The following is a 21382-nucleotide window of genomic DNA, read 5'->3' on the forward strand; positions in this document are numbered from 1 at the left end:
TGGACTGTTTGCTCTCTTCTGAGCTAGGCTTCTTTGCTCAGGATGGAGTTCCTGGACTCTGATTCCTCCATCTGCTGGTGCTTTCTGAAATGAGAGGGGGATAGCTGGATGCTCCATGGCAGAGACCTTGTAGGAGCGCAGACAGCATCTGCCAGGGCCCAAGCAAGAGCTTTGCTACTCAGTGCAGAAATCCCCATGGCATTTTTTCCCTCCTCTCTCACTGCTGCTCCACGGCGCAGACAGGGACTGACCTTTGTCTCCACACCCAAAGCACCGACATGGCAGCTACGGCCATGGCTGCAAGCAGCCCGGCCACGAGCCCTGTGATCAGCACCACTTCTGAGTTCCCTGGGAAACATAAGGAGAAGCTGCCATGAACTTTCTGGGGTTTGCTCCATCTGGTCGGGGAGGGTGGTGCAGGACACCCATCTCATCCCCCATGGGTGGCACCTACCCCACGGGATGAGAAGGCTGCGGGTGCCCAGGCTGCGGTGGCGCACACGGCAGACATAGCTGTGCCCATCACGGGGGCCCACGGCCAGGATGCTGCGGAGCTGGTAGGTAAGGTCAGCGTTGGGCAGGATGGTGCTGGTGTTGAGCGCTGGGCCCGGAGGCACCTCCTGGCCATCCCGCAGCCAGGCCACGCTGATGGGACGGGGATAGAAGCCAGTGACGTGGCAAACAAGCAGCAGCTGGTCTAGGCTGGGGGTGCGGGCGAAGACCGTGGCCACAGGCAGCTCTGGGGAATGAGCGCAAAGGGGTGGGGCAAGCCTTGGTGGGCACGGCTGGGCCCCGGTGTGGGGGCTTTTGGGGTGGCTGTTGCAGGGTCAGGGTGGTCTCACCTTGTCTCTCCAGAGCTGCCCTCCCATAGTGCAGGAGCACCTCCATGTCATCGACGCAAGTATCATTGAAAAGAACTTCCACCAGCTCACCCAGGGCAGTGTAGTTCTGGAGAAATGACTGGACATACCGTGACAACTCGGTGTCCTGGGAGAGGGTCCAGGTTAAATTCTTTGTGTCAAAGCTGAGGAAATCCTGACCATTGTAACCCACATAGCCAAAGGCCCGGGAGGTTCTGTTGGGGTACAGCATGCAGCCTGCTGTGCACTGAACAACAAAGGGGTCTGGCAGGGCAAAGAGGAGAGAGAGGTTGCGTGAGGGACTGGGATTGCTTCCTGCAGACATAGTCAGTGTCTCCTATACAGAACCAGCACTATCAGATCCTTCCCCACTTCCCAGCTGCTTTTCAAGAAAAGGGATGCAGTGAAGACTGAGTACTCACATGGGATGTCCCATTGCATGGCCCCTTCATTGATTAGATGGTTGAACTGGTGCCAATAGATCTTAAGCAGGTTTTCAATGGTGTCCCAGTCAGCATGGGGCAGGGCTGGGCGCACCCAGGGCTGGCAGAAGCGGATGGACCATGTGTGTTTATCAAGAAAGCCAAGTTCGATGTCTTCCAGCAGGCCCAGCCCCTCCACGTCTGCAAATGAGGTGTTTTGGAAGGTGGTGGTCTGGAGCAGCTGGATAGTGAAGGTCTCTACATGAGAGAAGGGTTGACAGGGAGGAGATGGGACTGGGAGAAGAGGGCTGAGGAAAGTGGAGGAACTGAGGGATGGGTCCTTGAGGTTGCAGGGATCCGTGGGTTCCCCATAAGCCCCTTACTGTGTTTGCAGCCCCAGTTCCCATTTCCTGCACCCACCTGGGGTGGCTGCATCCCTGCTGGGGAGGAGGTGTGGAGCCAGGGGACAAGGAGGAGTAAGGAAGCAAGTGCCCAAGATGGGTGGGAAGCAGGAAGCCTCTCCTCTATGGAGTCCCATGGAGGTAGATGTGTATGAGCCAGGGGTCCCACTTACCATCTAGGTTTGCCCATGTCCCAGAGAGGAGGAAGAGGTAGAGGAGGAGGGAGAGAAGGCAGCAGCAAGGAGACTGCATGGTTCCAGCAGTGAGGCCCAGAGTATGCAGCAGCTGGTGCAGCAGCAGGAAGAACAGACTGTTGAGAGATGTGGCCTCAGAGGTCTCCTCAGGCTGGCTCTGCCTGCGCAGCTCTGCTGGTGCTAATGGCCCTGGCAGCCAGTGGGGCTGGCACTGAGGTTTAGGGGAGGGCTCTGAGGTTCCCACTTGGAGTGAGCTGGGGCATCCTGAGTATGGCTGTGAGTGCTGGGGGAATTTGATTGTGAGCAAGGTTGTTCCACTGCATGCAGGAGCAGTCCCTCATGGCTGCAGCAGCACCTTGACAATTGTGGTGATGTGGCTGAGCTGAGTCTTCTGTTCTACCCCCCTTTCAGGTCAGCATGTTTCTTGGCCATGTGCTGCACCCATTGCCCTGATAGGAATATCCCTTACTTGTGTGTGGCATATCTGGCCCTGTGTGGCCTCAGCTCTCTTCACAGAGAGCAGCAGGCACAAGCTTTCTCAAGGATTTTTCCTGGGAAGGCAGTGAGAAGCACAGAGAGAAGAAGGGAAAAAAAATTTCTTATCTCTATTCTTTGTTCTTGTTGTTTCTGTACATGTGGAATGTGTTATGGAGATTGTTTACCTGAAGGGATTTGGTAGTTAGATTCTAGTGATAGTTGTTTATATTAATTAACTAATCACTCGAAACTGTGTCCTGACTGTCTGGACAGAGTCAAGGGTTTTTCTTTAGTATCTTTTTAATATATCTTTAATATAGTACAGTATAATGTAATATAATATAGTTTTAATAAAGCAATTGTTCAGCATTCTGAATCAATGGAGTCAGATGCCAATCATTCCCTGTGTTGGGGGCTCCCTGCATTCGATAGCCCGGCATAGAGCAGACATTGCCACCTGCTCTCCACTGCCAGGTGGGTTCACAACAACATGGCTGTTTTTCCCACAGGGCAGGCAAGCCCTACTCCAACCACGGGGCCTTGTGCCTGGGCTCTCTGTGCCCCAAGGCTGTGTACTGGTCCCATGCCTTTTTGTTACCTCCCAGCCATCCTACAGCCAGGCCACTCTGATGGGCCACAGGTATGTAAGCCAGTGATGTGGCAAACCTGCAGGAGAGCTCTGAGAGGTAAGAGAGTGAAGGAGAAAAGTTGATGGTAATATCCCTTGACCCTTCAGCGCTGTTGGTCTCATCCTGGGAAGGGACTTCCCAGAGTTGAGGTGATGAGCACTTCCATCCTGGACCACAGCTGTGGGGTCAGGAATGGCTGAGGAAGCAGTTCTCCAGGAGCTCTTCTTGGGGTGCAAGAAGTGAAGGGACTAGAGCAGCTAGAGTGTGGTGGTCCCCAAGGGGAGAGATAGGCTGCAGGGCCTGGAAAGGACTGTTTCCCACTAACAGTCATCAGACTCCTAGAGCAGTGGCAGTTGGCTGGACAGGATCTTCAAGGTGGGATGGGACCCCACCATCAAGCCCATTCCAGGGAGTTGCAGTAGATATGCAGCTTCCCCCTTTCCACAGAGCTCTGTCCAATGCCATGGAGCCTGGGAGCTGTCTCTCTGCTTCCCTGTACCCCACAGTGTAGGGGAGTCTGAAGTCTGCCCTAAACAGCCCGATAGGGGAGGGTCTGAGGATCGGCTGCAGCCTGGCAACTCCCCTTTCCTTCCCACCAGCTTTGGTGAGGAATCCGGTCCCGCTCCCCAAGAGCTCCCTGTGCACGGAAACAAAAATGGTGGGAGCCATCCCCATGCTCTGTCCAAATTGGCAGCAGTGTCCAGTGCTGGAGGAACAATGTGGTGACCAGAGCCAGCCTCACCTCACAATCCCATATCTTCTGCTCCTCCCTCACCTGCAGTTTCTCTCCCCCTTTCCTAGGGGTGCCCACGTTGAAGGTGAAGGCAGAGCTGAAACCACAGCCGAGGTGAAGTCTGAGGTGGCGTGCCCTGATAACAACCAAACACAGCAGAGGTATTCATGTTGGTATGTGAGCCTTCCAAGCACAACTGGGACCAAGTGTCACTGCTCCATGTCAGCATTTTTGATGTCTCCACCTCTAGGGACATGGAGAAGGCCCATACGGGGCTGCTGCAGGATGAGCTCCAGCATCCCATGACACTGAGTCAGATGTGGGGACACAAGGACACCAAACCCCTTCCCTTCCATGGAGCTGTCCCAGAGAGATGTAGGGATGCTGTGGTGGCCTGGTAGGCCCAGAAATGACACCAACTTCCCCAGCAGCATGACGCAGGGGATGTCCAGCTATGCCACCGCAAGGTCCACATCCCTCCCTCTAGTTCTAGACCCAGAGGAGACTGTTTGGCTGTCAGGATGGCAAAGTGCAGCCATGGGGCAGCCAGGGAGGGAAGAGACAAGGGGGCTTTTGTCTCTGCAGTCCTGTGAGGTGATCACTTGTCCCCATGGTCTCCCCTGAGATGACTGCTGGTCACGTCTTGCTGAGCAGCTGAGAGACCATTCGCAGCCCTCTGTCCTGTGCAGGTGCATGTGACAAAACTCAAATAACATGCAGCCCCCTGTAGATCAAGGTGAGGTCCAGTGTACACAATCCATTTATATCTACTCATATTTAATTTCTCCTTACTGGTGGAAATAATCACTAGATACAAAATTGCTAAATCCCACAAACTCCATAGAAACAAAGACAAACCGAAAACAGAGGGGTACTCCCCCCTTTCAAGATGGAATCTGCCACAGGCAACCATGAATAGGGAGACAAAAGAAAAATACAGTCAGCCTTCCTCCCTACTTATCTCTTCATCAGCAAAGGTGGTTGGTTGGTGCATTGAAGCAGGTGATACTCAGCAAACAGCTAGAACTCATGGAGAGACTTTCCCTTCATTGTGGCAGACAACAGCAAGGCAAAGCAGCTGGGCTGGGGTGACTTGGTGCCTTTGCCTCAGCTGGCCACTGCTGGCAAACTATGGGCAACTCAAGACTGGAGCAGGGCCACTGTTTTCCTTCTGGGACAGGGCTGTTGAACGGCACTTCTGGAATTTGCCTTGAGGCAGGCCAAGATGCAATAGGGGAACAAAAGGGAGGGGGGAAAAGAAAAACTGGCACAAAACCCCCAAAGATTCTGCCCTGAACAAAGATAACAAGTAAGAGGGATCTGCCTGAGAGACCCCTGACTTTGAAAAGGAACCCCAGCAACCCCTGTCCCTTGTGTGTCAGCTTCCATCCATGGCACTGGATCTTAAACAGACAATAACAAGTTTGGGCACAGATAGATATGGACTACAATAATACCTTGGGTTACCCAGGACTCATGCTTATTTGAAGTGGGCTAGTCTTCCTTCCTGCCTTTCAAAGGCTCAGCTTTCCCTCAGACTTCTCCTGTCCATTACAACTGCAAGTCACACTCAATGCCACTAGCCAAGTGCAGGGTACAGGCTCTGTGTACAGTGGGGCTCTTGCTTTGCCAGTGCTCCCACCTGGCTTCTCTGCAGACTGCAGTCCCTTCAGGGTTGGGAGGGGGTGGCCTTGGCTGGCAGGTGACCCCCCATCCTGCTGCCCACTCCCACTCCTTCAGGGGGACAGGAGAGAGAGTCACAAAGGCAAATGTGAGAAAACACTCATGGGTCAAGAGGCAGATGGTTTAACAAGGAAAAGAAACTCTCTCAGGAAACACTTCCTCATATCACACTATGGCCAAGGGTGGCAGAAAACTCTGGAGGCCATTGGGCCCAAACCATTGCCAGAGCAGAGTCACCTATAGCCAGCTGCCCAGCTCAGAGGGTTGTTCAAGAATGACAGATCATTTAAAAAGCATACATGGAAACAAAAAGGCCTGAGCGTGGCCTTGGCATGTCTGAAATCTTCAATTCCAACCTCAGCCCATTACATATTGAATGCATAAATAATTATCCAAGTTGTAGTGTAGTGGCAATATCTAATGCAAAATGTTTCATTTTGACCTTTGTAAAACTGTGAAGCATAGTACTGAAGTCCATCAAATACTAGAAACCTATGCTGCTTCTTTGAGGGAAAGAGTATCTTCTACATGGGTAAGTCTGACTAAAATAACACACAGTTCCAAACTGATGCTTGTTTTATTAGAATACCACATAACGTGAAAGTCACAATTTATGACACTTAAGCATCAAAATTTTAAAGTTTCTTGCTCTATTCCAAAACCTCTAAGATGTGAAGAAAAACCCCACATGTTGTTCTAACCCAACATCTTCAGAATGTTACTTTGAAAACATTAGCAAAGTAGAATTTAATTTAAAGCATTTAATAGCTGAGACAAGCAATGTGAAAAGGTGAATTACAGAAGAAACACTACAACCCAACAGTCATACTACAAATCTACCTTTGCTCAACAATTAGTACTTCCAGGTCAGTTTTTTCCACCAAAAAGATGTTGTAGTGGCGAAAAGATGATGCTGGGGAAATAGTAACAACAAGAAGAGCACATTAGACTTAAAATACTTCTCTGAATATTGGGGAAAAAAAGCTAATTTCTGTCCAACAGAAGGACACAATGCCAGTAAACAACAAAACAAAACAACAAAACAGAGGGAAACTGAAAAAATAGAGGACACAATGAATAACTTGTGCAGTAATGGTCTGGTCTCGGTCATTAAAGGAACAGCACACATGACAATTAACAAGGAGTTTTATTTAAAAAAAAAAAACAACTCAAAACCAAAAACCAGCAGCTGCCAATATCCACCTGGTTCTGTGCAGTGATGGATGGCACTCACAGGATCCAGCCTCGGTAGCATGAGAGAACTCCTTTGGCCAGCCAGCAGGTGTCTGAACAGTGACACTGATTTCCATTTAAAATAGTGCCTTTGGGAGTCTAAGTCCAGATTTGCTCAATGGCCAAATAAAGGTCACATGCAGCTTCATGGGGCTGAAGATCCATCTGGGAAGACCCTTTTAGCTGGCACTTCTCAGCTGAGAAAAGCCAAATTGTATAAGGGCTGTGATGGAGGTTCAGTGACCCTCTCTCATCAGGAGTTTTTCCCAAAGACAGCTCTGAAGAGAAACATTCAGTGGTAACGCTGCCCCTTAGCATGAGATAAAATGACATCCCTTTTTTTTTGTCTTGGGAGACTTTGGTTTAACCACAGAAAAGATGTCTCCATCCTTCAAAATTATGGAGAACAACCTGGCACTGCCAGAATCAGCCTTTGACACAGGCTTGGACAGAGCCAGGACTGCCTCTGCTCATCAGTGTAGGATTAGTACCTTCTCCAGAACTGTGAGAGACCTCTTCCTTCTGACTTCATGTTTCCTTTTTTTCCTGTTTGGTCCATTTGCTGCAGCAGCTGCACTGCACTCTTGGCCTCACTGGCTACTCTTTTTTGTTCAAGGCCAAATTCCACAGGCCCCCCTGTAAGAAACAGCAGCAAGAACAAAACCACAGCCTCGCTCTCTACACACTCCCTGCACATCCAGGGGAATGAAACTCAGTGGAAACCAGGAATTCCTTACTCACAGAAACTCGGTTGGTCACAGTCTTTAGTAAGGGATGCTGGGCTGAACTCAAGTTCATTTTCTTTGGACGAATTCTAAAAGGAAAAGGAACCCAAGAACTGTTACATAATGCTAAATTCTATTGTACAGAGATTTTTGTTAGCTTGCTTCCTAAAATCATTAAAAAGCAAGGTCTACACTCTTTGTTGTGTAGTTTCATTTGGGGATTTTTTTCTGTTACGATGAGGACTGTCTTCACCAAGGTATTTTTACACCTCCTTCATCAGGACATAAAGCTGTAATTTATTTAGAAGATTTAAGCATACCAGATAGTGAACTAATAGTAGCTATGGAATAGGCAGAGATTTCAAAAAACATGAACAGAAGAACTGTGGGAAATGACAGTCCCTGGACAGTGCAGCCCCTGGACATTCATCCTTCTAAGACGTAGTCCTGGGACACAGACTTAATTTGGAAGGGACAAAAATGAAAAATTCCAGAAGCAAGAGGTGGGCCAGGAATACCCATTAGGAAGGTGATCAATACCCATTAGGAAGGTGATCAACAAAGTACCACACAAAACAAAATAAGCATATAGAAACAGCAAAATCAGCAGGTAAGCTTCTAAAAGAGAGTAAACCCTAAAACAATGACAGGTCCTAATGGTGTTTCCCTTGCACTAATCTCAGAACCGTTTAGGTTGGAAAAGCCCTGTAAGACTGAGTCCAGCTGCTAACTGGGCACTGCCAAGGCCATCACTAAACCATATCCCCAAACGCCACATCTAAGCTCAGGTTAACACAAAATTCCAAACCTCTCATGGCCTGAGATCTTTGCAGTTTAGTCTGAGAGCATTAACTAAGTTAGGAAAATTCTCTGGAGCGACAGGCTGAGTCTCCTTCTTTCTTTTGACTCTCACTGGTGCACTGTGTAAGTGAAAAGAGTGCAGGTTTGACCACAATCATCCTGACCAGATGGCACCATCACAGGCCTGGGAGACATGTGGACGACAGCTGAAAATGCAATCCATTGAACAGTCATGTGCCTGTGGCACTTCTTTGCTCCTCATTCCGAATCCAACATCCCTAAGTCAATCGCACATGTACTACGTAGACAGATTTCCTTCCTGTTTAATGAAACCCTTCCCATTTTGAGAAGCATTATAAAATACCAGGTGGATTTGAAACCAAAGCCATACACTGTTGATAAACTGAGAAAGAGCCTTGAACAACAACCAGAAAAACTCCAATAAAATACAGGATCTACTGACATATTTTTATCCTAAACCTAATCTTTCTTCTCATCCTGAATTAAAAGAAAAAAACCAAACAAAACCCAAATGGAAAGCATGTCACAGAAATATTTGGCTTTCATCTCTAAAAATGCATGTTAGGACTTAATAAGAGGACTTCTGCCCATGATTTCACAGAGTACTTGTGACACCTGATCTGGTGTTCATCAACAGAACAGTCTGTGTCCAGACAACCCTCTCAGTTTAACAGTGCCTTAACTAACGCAATTTCGAGGACAAGTCATGATGTCACAAGCAGCTGTTCCAGAGAAGGTTCTTCTCACCTGAGTTGATATTTGCTGAGTTATTTTTGCATCACAGTTACAGTTTACCTGGAAAGTGCTCAAGACATGCCCTCCCACATTAGTTAACACAAGAAGAACTTAGAGTAACCTCTGCCACATGTCATACTGTTTCTCAGGGTCCAAGCTGCTAACCTGGAGCTCCAGCATTCAAGGACTCTAATGTCTTGAAAACTGTACAAACAACAGAGGAATTCTGGAGACATTGATTATAGCAAAGTGAAGAATAAAAAAGCATCTTTCAGAAAATTATCCTTATCTCACCAACAGTGTTTGGAGTACCTGAGGAAAGAAGCCAGAGAGGACATGTGTAGAGACCTGTCACTTATACTGCAAAGATGAGCAGAGGGGGAAAAAAAATGGATCCAAGTTTTAGAGACAAATAAAGCTGCTTGTTTTAGGTAAGTTATTCTTTACTGAATGCTCCCAAGGAGTTACTAGGCAGTCTTCTTCCTATCCTGCAAATCCAACAAAACCTGTCAAAAAACGCTGTTCTGAAAGAATGTTTTGGCCTTCCTTTGTGAGCAAACCCAAGAGAAATGTGTTTGCCTCCTTGAAAAAAACTCTCTTCCAAAAGGTTAGAGAGGGGGAAAAAGCCAGGAAGGTGATAGTGTGGTGGGGATTTGAATTACATTTAGAATGGGTATCTAGAAAATATACTAAGTGCATTTGGGAGGATGTGCAACATCCAGGAGGACACGGGCGTTAGGGTGTGACTAACAGCAGTTCTATCTGAGCAGGCTTGGAGCCTGTGGGCTAGAAGAAAAAGAATCTTCTCCTCCTAACAAGGTCAGAGAACAGAGAGCAACAGCCAATCCCTCTGGAACAATCCTATCATGAACTTGCCTTCTGGTGGCATAGTGAGAAAAGGCATGGCACTGTTTCAGGAACAGGGTGATGCCTGCATGGCCATCAGCAGAGAGAGGGACACTGGTGGGAAGTGGCACATGGTCACAACAAAACCGGTGACAAGATGCCAGCACTCACTGTTGGCCCTTTGTGGGGTTCTCCATAAAGGGGCATGTGAGATGACAGTCCTGGAGTCCTGGAGAAAAGGCAGGGCATCCCTCAGCCTCACCTCTCAGAGGCTGAGCTTACGCCTGAGCTTGTAGCTTGACAATCAGAAAAGTTTGTGTCATCTCAAAAAAATATAACTCATCCCTTTGCTAAGTCTGGTGAGGAGTCAAAAAAGTCAAAAATTATGAGGGTGATGCAGGGAAAAGGGGACAAATTACCTGCAGGCATTTTTATGCTTGCCACTGTAAGGCTCCAGGACTAAATAGGTGCTGTTGTCTCTTCCTGAATATTGTGTAACTTACCTTTTCAAATCCTTGCTCTGCTTTACTCATGTGGTGAACACAGTAAGCTCCAGTTCTAAAGAAAAGTAAGTAAAAATTGAGTTTACAAAAAGTCACAAAAAGGAAGCAGCCACTCCAATTACTTCACCAGAAACCAGGACTTTAGTAGGACTCTACTCAACAAGAATATACCCTTAATCTATATTTGTACTCATGTTTCAAAGTCCTCCTTAAAAATGAAAATAGGCACTCATTCTGCTTTTCTACAATGACAAACAAGCAGTTAAAGAGAAAAAGTGTTACATGAAAAGGGGGATGAGCAGATAGCTGAGAAAGCTTGTGAATCCTACAAGGTTACAAGGGCAGGTAGCAAGGAACCACAGACAGATCTTGCAAGACTTGGTCATGGAGCATTAAAATGCCAGAGGAAACTCCATATGGGGAAGTATGAAGGGATGTATGTGCAGGAAAACCATCTTGGCTTCACCTGAGGTGATCCGAATCGCTGGATCACTGGGAGTGCCACTTGGTGATTCTGATTTCTCAACACTCAGTAGCACCCCAAGAAAACCCAAATCCCCCAAGATTTGGGAGCAAAGGAGCTTTTCCAGAAAAAAGACAAAGAGCTGGTCTCATTACAGCAGACACACTCCTTCCTGGGGCAGGGAAGATGCTCAGCCTGAATGAGCTCTTCAGTCTAACAGTGTAACTGGAAAAAAATGACAGAAGGCTTGAAGCTAGTGCTCGCCAATTTGATTTTGAATTCAAGCATACACTTAAGAATTACGGGTTGTTCTAATCATAATTGCTGTGGCAAGAGAGAACTGCCAGACTGGATCATGAAATAGCCCTTTTGACCTTGTATTTTATTAATCTACAACTTGTGTCTGCCTAAAAGAAATAAAAAAGCATTCTGAATCCTGGGCTCATTCCTCCCTCTAATCCAACAGTTGTACTGTGAGTAGAAACAGGCCAGGAGGATAGGGGTGGGATTAAAGGAGTACATTTGCATGAGCAGGAAAAGAACTGACTTCAGACTGTGTTAATATCTCTGCATGAAACACACTTGGGAATTGGGTAGGATATAAGGCACCAAGGTAGATGATTGAATATAGTCTGTACTTCGGAGGGGAAAGGTGGGCATAAACACTTCTGATCACTGATGGATACAGGACTGTTTGCCACAAACTTGTGAGGATTCAGCATAGGTATAGATTTTCTTCTTTTAAAAAAATACACTCTAAGAAGAAAGAAGCCTGCCAGCCTGTAAGTAACACTAGGTATCTGAGAGGTAGTCAAGAACTAAGCACAAGGTTAGCCAAGAGCCAGCCTTATACCCTCATGTGGAAGGTTGATTCAGCTGAGCTGAGTGATTCACCCTGAGATGAATTAGGAAGAGCTCTGCCAAACCAAGGCCCTCCAAGCAGTGATCTCTCCCCTCTGCTCAAGGCTTCTGAGGCCCCTCAGCCTCAGTATGGGCTGGAAATTCCAGTACCTGACTGGGACTCACAGCAAAGGGCCACGTGCAAACATGATGATGGGATTGGCAAACTTTTTTCAAGTGGAGAAGCTTTGAGAGATGAGGCTGTTTAGTCTCGAGAAAGCTTGGATGGGATCTCACCAATATACACCTGATGGGAGGAAATGAAGAACAGAGAGCCAGTTTCTCCTCAACCCTCTTGTCTTCTGCAGGACAAGAGGCAAAGGGCACAGACTGCAAAACACGATATTAAATTTGAATACAAGAAAAATCTTTTTGACTAGAACTGTGGTCATACACTGCAAGTGGCTCTCCACAGTTGTGGTGGTTCCACCCTCAGAGTCTACTCAAGACCTGAGGGAACTTGCTTTGGGTGACCCTGCTTGAGCAGGAGGGGTCTGAGCTTGATGATATCAAAGGACCTGTCCAACCTCAACCATTCTGTAAAATTCAGAGACAGAGATCTACTTGGGAATCACCATGAGAAGTTTAACTACCAAAGAAACATATGGTGAAGTTGTGTGAGAATACTCATGTATACATACAACATGTGCAATTTCATGAAACTTTAAAGCACTTGGAAAAGAGGAAGTTCCAAGGCATCTTGCCATCAGCCTCAAGCCAAGAGGGCAGCATTTATCAGCTGGCTTAATGGAGCAGGCTGGGAGGCAGGTGGAAAACTGGTTCCAGTTATTCCCTTACTGTCCTGGACTCAGGTGTGCAAGCCAGTGCACTGTTCTGTCTGGCTGCTGAGCTATCACCTCACTGACACTCAAAAGATGCTGTGAACGCAGAGGACTTAGGCAGAGCTCTGGTCAATAGTATGAGAACTTGGAAAGTACAGGACCACTTTTTTCCCAATATGAGCAATGATGCTTAGATTTTGTTAGCCATGGAAGAAAAGAAAGAAGGAAAATGGGGTAAAGGATTGCACAGAAATGAAGCATGAAGAAGGTACAAGAGACATTAAAAATATTAATATGTGTCCTGGGAGACTCTTTTGGAGTCAACTTACCCGTCCATACAGGACTGTGGGCATGAGGTATCATCTCTGACTTCCACTCTTCTCCTCTTCACTGCTTCTTGCATTGCAGTACTTTCTGACATTTCATTTCTTCTCCTGACCTTCAAAACATTGCAAATTTGGTATTGGTAGCAACTGATTTTGACTTTTCTATTTTAGAACAAAATTCTTAGTTACATTCATATTTTGCAAAAATTGTTCCTGCTTATACTCTGAAAACAAAAAAAAGGATTCAGGACTAAAACAAGCACTGGGAGGTCAGCCAGACAATTATGCTGAACAGTTTTAAACAAAACTATTTCTTTCTAGGACATCCTATTTCCTCCATTTTCAGAGGATTGCCAAGGAATGTAAATAGCAGGATTGCAGAGACAGAAAACATTACTTAGGGGAATTTGGACACTTCCTTGGGGGAATTTGAATTATTCTTCATTAATTCACTTCAGACACTTACCTATATTGAAAATAAATCTATCCTGAGCCCTCATTACACAAAAACTTCTCAAATAAGCATAACTTTGCTGTTTATGACACACTACCTATGGAACTACTTAAGTACTCAGCAATATCAACCTCACTGATGAAACTCACAACCTCCAGTGATGAAAACACTGGACAGCTCACTCAGTCAGGCCTGCAGAAAATCCATGGAACTGAAGGCAGCAGGCTCTTAGGTCCTGATACAGGACTGCTTTCCAAGCCCAGCAGAACTGCCAGAAGAACGCCTCTCCCTTTGGATGGTTCTAGGTGAGAATTCGGTGCCACTTTACACTGCCTAACTCCTAGTGGTAGGAGAACTCTAGCACTGCCTAAAGGCATATATTCCGCTTCTCAAGAATACTTAGAACATAAATTAAACAACAAAACAAAACCAAGTGCACAACTTACAAGCTCATCACTACCCTTGTTTACTTCTTTACCTGCAACAGAGGTATAAAACTTGGTGAATAGTTAGACTCAACTTTTTTTAAGCAATTGAAAAATACATTTTTGTACTGCAATTTCTCTTCCAGGAGCAAGATAAATTACTGTGAAACAGTCTGGACCTGCATATGATACACTGAAATAGAAAACGTTCAAATCCAGCTCTTTCTGAACCAGAATTCCTGGCTATGAACACCAGGTATCAATGGGATGGGAAAATTACTTGTCTTAAAGAAGTCAAAGGCATCTTCAGAAGAGAAGGGCCTGAAGAACAGTTAGCATCTCACTGTGCTTTGGGCACCAGATGGAAGATGCAAGGACATCTGGAACACAGCCTCTAGAGAATACTGTCCAGCTGTAGGATGTATGGGATTCACACATATTTCCCTGAAGAAAAATCCCCACCACGAGAAATTTGAGACTTAAGTCTGAAAGTAACAGTGCCTTACACTGTTCCTAATTTCAGAATACCAATGCTGTATAACTATCTGGATAAGGCAATTAAATACTGCAGCAGGTGTGCAGGGAAATGAGTGAACTCTCCATGGTTAGAAGTCTTTACATCCAAAGCCGGGATGTTTGATAGGAAATGCAAATAGGCGAGACTAAGAAATTACTAGTTGGCCATCTTACAAACATCCCATGATCTGCTAGGCAGTCATGAAAGAAAAACAGTAAGTTTTTCCAGAGCCTGATAATCACAACAGGAAACAGCATGAATACTCAGTTTTCACAACAGGGGAGTTTAAATGTAGAGTCCCACAGAGGCCTTAGCTGTGGCTTGAGGTTGTTCAGAGAATTCATAGAAAACTTGGAAAATGAGACACTGTTGAGGTGAAAATGTTTGCTTATTATATAAAAGACATTATTACCATGATTACTGGTTTGTTGTTGCGGGTTTTTTTTTTTTTTTTTTTACAAAAGTCAATTATTTCTTTAGGAAAATAGCAACAAAGAGTGTGATGTTCTATGTCAACAAATGTCGCCATGCACAAGGAAGAAAAACATGTGGTCCCATACACATGGACGTGCTGGCTCCAGCCCACTGACTGACATTAAAAAATGAAGGTTGGGAGCCACTGAGCATAGCTTCATGAAAATACCAGCTAAAGAGTCACTGGTGGTTGGAATTTTAGAAAATTTTAGAAAAGCAGTATGAGACAGTAAGGAACACCCTGTTAAGCACTATTTCAAATTTACGGTACAGGCATCCCACATGCAGTTTTGCTCTCTCTTATTCAGATACAGTAGGCAAAGGAAAAGAGAAGCAAGACATAGATCATAGATGTTTACAGAAATTACCCAAACATAATCACAGTGACTTACCACAAGATATGTTTCGCTGAAATGAGATCAATTCTAGATACAACGTACAAATGTAGGGATAAGGCACAAGATGGACATTCTCATGTTTGAATTTCATCTTTGATACTTGCTCCCATTTACTCAAATCTGAGAAGAATGGTAAGACTTGAAAACATACACTAACATTTCAAAGGAGCACGAGTCCTGACAATATCTTCTAAAGCTTCAAAAGTCACAGCACACTGCACTGTGTGCATGTGCACACGGGAGCAAAAACAACCTGTTACTATGAACTTGTGAAACTGCACCAGGAAACACTTATCCAGGTTTATTTATCCACACTGCCCCATCAGTCACCCCTATTAATAGTGGTCTGTTCCCTTAACTGTGCTTGCTTTCAGTACTGACACCCTCCTGCAAAAAAACATGCCAGGCTCTTCCAAACCTATAAATAAAAAAAACCTTCAACAGTCTTCCTAATTAAAAAGGAATTATTTTAAAATTTTATTTAAAAATTAAAAAGGATTTTGATTCATAGAAGCAGCATCATTGAATTTACAGTTAAAAATGGGGGGGAAAAAGATAATTGACATAGCAACCACCACGGTTACAGCCATTCCTTCATGTGAGTGCAGTCCTGACATCCAGGAACTTCTGCCTGGAATGTCTAATGGTGCTGGACATAAGTCTCCTCACACACCTCTGATTTCAGAGAGAAACAGGTAAAATGAATACCGTTAGTCCTCATTTGCTAGCAGAAACGAACATCTCAGGGACAGAAGATGATGAAGCATTGATATGATCAGTTCCTTTAAGGACTGAAATTCCCTGATTTTTCTTGAGGGACTCATCATTGGTGATTAACAAAGACACTCTGTAACTCTACAGAGAGGAGCCCAACACACCAACTGTAAGACAACTCCTCATGCCAGACCTGTGAGCTCACAGTTCTCTTCCAGGCCCAGTGCTGGCTAAGCACGTGGATGGACTTATAAGTTCTAGAAATACAAGTTTGTAAACCAAACACTCTTCAACACACAGACAGAACTGGTTGAGCTTTACAGCAAACTAATAATGTTGGTTGGATTGGGTGTCTCTGTATAATGATGCTCTTGGCTACCTTGTCTTCTTGACTCCAACACAAGTAAGTTGCTGTCGTATGTACCTGCTTCAGAGAGAGAAAGAGGATGGCCTCGTCCTCCCTGCTATTAAGAGGCATAATGCAGTCTTCTAAGACAGGAGGGGAACACCTCAGAGGTATTAATTACTCCTGCGTACTCAGAATCACAGGAAGTGATGCCAGATCTGATCCAAAAATTGACACACATTTAGGACCAGAAAACGCTAACATTTAACTAAATTACTTTTCAATAAAAGCCTCAGGAGAGTAACTTCTCAACCCAATACACACAGCAACTACAACAGTAATATTAACAGTTACCATCTCTTTTATCAAGTTATTGTTGCTTTAAATTAAAAATCTGCAAAATAGGTAGCAGACACGTCTAAATTCTTGTGCAATTCCAGCTGCACAAGCTAGAAGAAAAAAAATGGAAGGCCACTTATGCATCCTGATGATAAAACACCTAGAAAGAGGAGGAGCCTGTAGTACAGCTGCTAGCTAGAATAAGCCAATCTCAAATGCCTCAGCACTTCTGTATCAAAAGTGAAATCCCAGGAAACAACACTCCTCAAAACTTGTGCTTCTCCATGACTATGCTATGCAATTGCACACAGCATTTACAGCACTGTCTGTGGACAGCAGGCCAGACTGACAGCAGCTCAATGCCTCTGCAAAGTTTAGGGAAGACAGAAAAGATCTGCTGACGGGTCCCAGAGGAGTGAGAGGCATGAGTGCATTAAGGTGACTATGGCGCCAATGACATTTGCTTCACAATTGTTTCTAGGCTTCAAGGACTGAAGAGGGGACCAGGATAACTGGATGACAATCCTGCAGGCTTTGTGTATTTGAAAGCCTGTCTTGACTTCCAATTATCTTAGCTCAACTACTGCTTCTTGTAAAGCTCACTTTGTGAAGTACTTTTTGCTTCTCTCAGCCAGCTCTGTGGAGACATGAGTACAGAATCACACTTGCTCCCACCCTCCATCACCAAAGGCTCATGGTGGTTTAACCTTGAGGGATCGAACAAGAACAGCACTGTGAGTTTCCCTGCCCATAAGCCAGCATTGCTGGGCCTGTAAGGAGTGTTTTATGTTCCATGAACCTTTGGGAACAATGCAGCAGCTATGCTTCCGAGCGCATGAGGTGGGCTTCCTGGCACTTTATGTACACCTTTGTTTGCTCTGGCTAAACCTAATCTGGAACCCAGGGCTGTTTGGATGAAAACACTGCAAAACACTCTCATCACACCAGTTCTCTGGTGAAGGCAACACCTGAGGTGTTCACAATACCTTCAGCCAATGTCAAACTGCAAAGACTGAAGTAGTTCTACTCCAGCTAAAGATCTGCACACTCCTACACATAAATGTTAACTTACGCTACGCCCAAAAGATACAAGTCATTGAATCTTTTCTTTTATGAGTAGGAAAGAAAGGATACATGGAAAGACGGTGAAGTGGTCTGTAGAAAATGGATGTAAATCATCAAGATTTCCAAGGATTACACGAATCACTTCCTGGAAAGGCCAAAAAATAAACAAAGAAAAAAAATTAAAAACATAGTCACAATTCCACTGTCAAGTACACTTTCAAGACTTGGGGGAAAATGAACATTACTTTACAGTTTGCATAAATCATGGAAGACCAGGTTCTACATATTCTGCTTTTCCTCCTCCCCTTCTCCCCACTCCCTCCCACCATTTTAGAGTGCACTGCACTGACAGACTCATAGACATTTAGGTGAATGAGTACCTTAATCTTGAATTAACATAGAAGAATTACTATGGAAAATGGGGGTGTGCTTTTAATTAAGAAGTTTTAAATTTAAGGAGTGTAATTTAATTTTTCCAGCAAAACACATACAGCATTTACCTACTCCTCTTTCCCTGAATATTGATCCAAATCAGTTATAAGCCAACTGCAGTTAAGCCTCAACAAACTCCTCCTCTACAAACACAAAACTTTTTCTAGTAATACCTTTCAACATTTTCAAAAGTAAAAAAAAATTGTAGTTCTTCATATCAATTAAAATCAGCATATTTTCTTCAGTAAGGTTTTCAAGGCTATTACTGCCTATTACTACTAATTTTTTAGAAATTAAGTAATAGGAAGGAGCATTTTTAAGCAGGCAGTATATTTGTTTCAATTTCTTAGTAATGGCAGGGGCCTTCTGGAAGAAGAAAACAACACAACTCATCCATTGTGACAATCAGTTTGTGCTTGGACACAAAGCAATGGCATCATTAAAAGAACACCCATTGGTTCCACAGTTGCAAGGAAAGCATGTGCAATTTAGCATTAGATTAGCCTCCATCAAGCCAGCTCACCAGTACTGCCACAGCTCCTGCAAAACCAAGAGGGATTAACAGCTAAGTCAAGCCTGACAACTTGAAAGTGGTGGTCAGTTTCGAGACCAAAATCCTGGGAAAGAGCTATTGGTAGATTGACTCTGAAGAGGAATCAGACAGGAATTGAGTGTGACTAGCTCAACAAACAGGAGTTTCCATTTGTCCAATTTTAACAGTCAGTAGCTTCTTTGGAATATTTCAAACAAAAGCATGACTCTTCTACACTAAATTTTGCCTGTTGAGGAACACTTTTCATTTATGCCTTTTTTTTTTTTACACTCAGACGCTCCATGGAAGTTCCCCATTACTCACACTTGAAATGCTACTTTTGACAAAATGTTCTCAGTCCCATAACAAGCACACGGTTTGTTCAGCCTAACATCCATCTGAGGTCCTATGGACCTGCCTCAGCTCCTACCTCCGACTCCTTGGCAGCGCTTTCAGTAAGACCGAAATTGGGAGAGCTGTGAAACAAAGACAGAGTCGGAACCATTCCAGTCAAGACGCAATGAAGATACTTTTCAAGTAAGAGTTTAAACAGCAACAAAACATAATTCCCACTGAACAGGAAAAAATACTTAGCGGGCAGATTAATTCCTAATCTATTACTCTTAAAAACATCCCTTATTCACACGGATTGTTCTGGGTGAACTTTCTATCCACTTGTGTTTCGTGTTCTAAGGTCTTGTATTATCTCACTGCCACATGCAGCCAACAAACAGCAGGCTGACTTCTTGGCTTTAACACACATACCTGTTGAAGTTGCCATACCGGATTTTAAATTTGTACACATGCTTGCCAGCATGTAGAAATCTTGTTTCAGGCAATGGATAGGTGAATGGTTTCAACGACATCTCTCTCTCTCCCTGAACGCCAGACTAGGAAAGCAGGAGAGTAAAAGGTTAATTCCTAAAACCCCTCACCACATCTCCTTCTGTCGTATGAAAAGATTAGATGCAGTTTTTCTTCCAGGGGACATTTGCAGAGAGAACTCTTCTACCAGTCAGCGAGCGGCTGATCCGAGTCTCCCGTGTCAACAGCGCCGTGTTTTTGAGCAAGATCCGAGGACAGACCAGGAGCAGACGGCCAGCTCGTCTTCAGCTGCGCTGCCCTGCAGCTGTGTCTGCCGAGGTCCCCGAAGCTTTACGAGCCTCGTGCCACACGGATGGCAAACCTCCTCACCCCCGCACCAGGCTCCTCCGCAAAGGCCGTGGGGCCCGCGACCCGCACCGGATGCGAAGTAAGCCCCGGCTGCCGCGGATCCCAGCCACCCCCTAGAGTCCGGCCCGCAAGAACTCATTGTTCCCCACTCCCACCGCACGTCCCCGGTGCCCCCCGGCCGCCGCCGCAGCCACCAGCGGCAAGCAGTGCTCGGCTGCCCCGGAGTGGGGAGCAGAGCGCAGGCCCGCTGCTGCAAGGCCGTGTTCCGCCGCGGACGCCAGCGGAGTCTGGCCTGCCAGAACACGAGACACCGCCTTTCCAGAGTCGGGAGCGGCCTGAGAGGCCTCCGGACAGCTCCGGCGCCTACCGGCCACCCCCCGCTCCACGTCCACCGGTGCCACAGTGCCCACCAAGCCCTCGCCTCCGGCGGGGCCCAGCCGAGGCTGCGGACTGAGCGGTGCGTAGCACAGCCGAACCGGGCCGAATGGAGCCGAACCAATGAGAGCCTAGCCGAACCTAGCGGAGCACAACCGAACAAAGCCGAATGGAGACGAACCAAGAGCAGCCCAGCCGAGCCTAGCCGAGCCCAGCCTAATCCCGCCGAGCCCAGTTGAGCGCAGCTGCAGGTAGGGAGGCGGGACACGGCCGAGAGCGGGTCCGCAGTTCTGCAGCCTCTTTCCTCTGGGGGTAGCGGGGCCAGACGTGCTGGTGGGGGTGCTGGAGTTGGCCGGGGCTGGGCTGCTGGGGTGGCATCTCAGATGAGGCAGAGGCACCAGGAGGCTCCAGGGGGAACTAGACCTGCCGCGAGAGGGGCTAGGGGTCGATCCTTAGCCACTACATCACTTCTTTCTTTTCCCTTTCTGACTCACACAGGGTCCCTGCTCCACTTCTGCTGCTTCCTGTTGTCCTCCCTTTATATAGCTGGAACATTTTATGTACTGCATCTCTTTAAGAAAGACTGTAATTGAAAGATCTTTTCTTTTCCCACAGTGTTAATATCCAGGGACTGATACAGCATCTCTCACCGTCCATTCAAAGTGAAGTCCAGTTCCTACAAGCAGCAGCATGATTTACCTCAGCATTGGTAAAGACATGATGTAGAGAATAACTCAGCAGCTGCAGAACAATTTTGAATTGCCTTTCACTGTCTTTTGGTTTAAAAAAAAGCAAAATAAGCTTAGGGAGTCAGGAAGTAAATTGAAGCATTGATTTCATGCACAAGCAGAAACTGGTAACTACCAATGTTGAAGCAAGCAGATAACGCAGTGGAAAACACAACTTCACTAACAACTCTAACCTTCCCTAAAGACCCTGAGCCTGCCATTCTGGGCGCATCTCAGCAAAAATGGCTATGTCTTGTTTGAGCTGCTCTTCAATAGCAAATGGGAAGCTCTAAGTTGGCTTTACAGTAGAACAGTACCCTCAGGAATCCCTCCAAGAAATTCTTGGGGCACACCAAGGGAGTCCCCAACACTAATGATCCTGCAGCTAGGCAGAGTCCCATCTTGCCATGGTGTCACAAACTGATGCTTGAAAACTAGGCAAGAAAACAGTAGTCCATAGTATAGGGCCTACAGAGCAGGTACTTGTTTAATCGACACCAGCAGTGAGGGGCATAACTCCACTACAAACTCACTTGTCCATTCTTTGCACAGTACTACATTTTATACTTTTTTACATAATGTGTATATGATACTTTTCTAACCTTCATATTGCAATGTATTTGCTAATGACATGATTATGTAAGCCCTTGTAGCCAAGCGCGGTTTCTGCATGAGG

The 21382-nt window shown here is 45.8% G+C and overlaps 2 protein-coding genes across 2 annotated transcripts; both read right to left on the minus strand.

Annotated features, from left to right (window-relative positions):
* Positions 1-217: 217 nt before the first annotated feature.
* On the minus strand, positions 218-4150 carry LOC121333345 (T-cell surface glycoprotein CD1b-3-like). Its single transcript, XM_041399606.1, has 5 exons — positions 3988-4150; positions 1283-1540; positions 843-1124; positions 455-739; positions 218-348 (listed from the first exon to the last, which is right to left on the minus strand). The coding sequence occupies exons 1-5, from the start codon at positions 4148-4150 to the stop codon at positions 218-220; spliced, it is 1119 nt and encodes a 372-aa protein (XP_041255540.1).
* A 2116-nt stretch (positions 4151-6266) lies between these two features.
* Positions 6267-19296, minus strand: MAJIN (membrane anchored junction protein). Its single transcript, XM_041399607.1, has 10 exons — positions 19196-19296; positions 18861-18906; positions 17536-17611; positions 14997-15122; positions 13635-13666; positions 12738-12847; positions 10264-10318; positions 7374-7446; positions 7124-7268; positions 6267-6312 (listed from the first exon to the last, which is right to left on the minus strand). The coding sequence occupies exons 1-10, from the start codon at positions 19294-19296 to the stop codon at positions 6267-6269; spliced, it is 810 nt and encodes a 269-aa protein (XP_041255541.1).
* Between the last annotated feature and the right edge of the window lie 2086 nt (positions 19297-21382).

This window comes from Onychostruthus taczanowskii, unplaced genomic scaffold (genome assembly GCF_017590055.1).
Source record: "Onychostruthus taczanowskii isolate IOZ18803 unplaced genomic scaffold, ASM1759005v1 scaffold166, whole genome shotgun sequence".
In the NCBI taxonomy this organism is placed as follows: Eukaryota; Metazoa; Chordata; class Aves; order Passeriformes; family Passeridae; genus Onychostruthus; species Onychostruthus taczanowskii.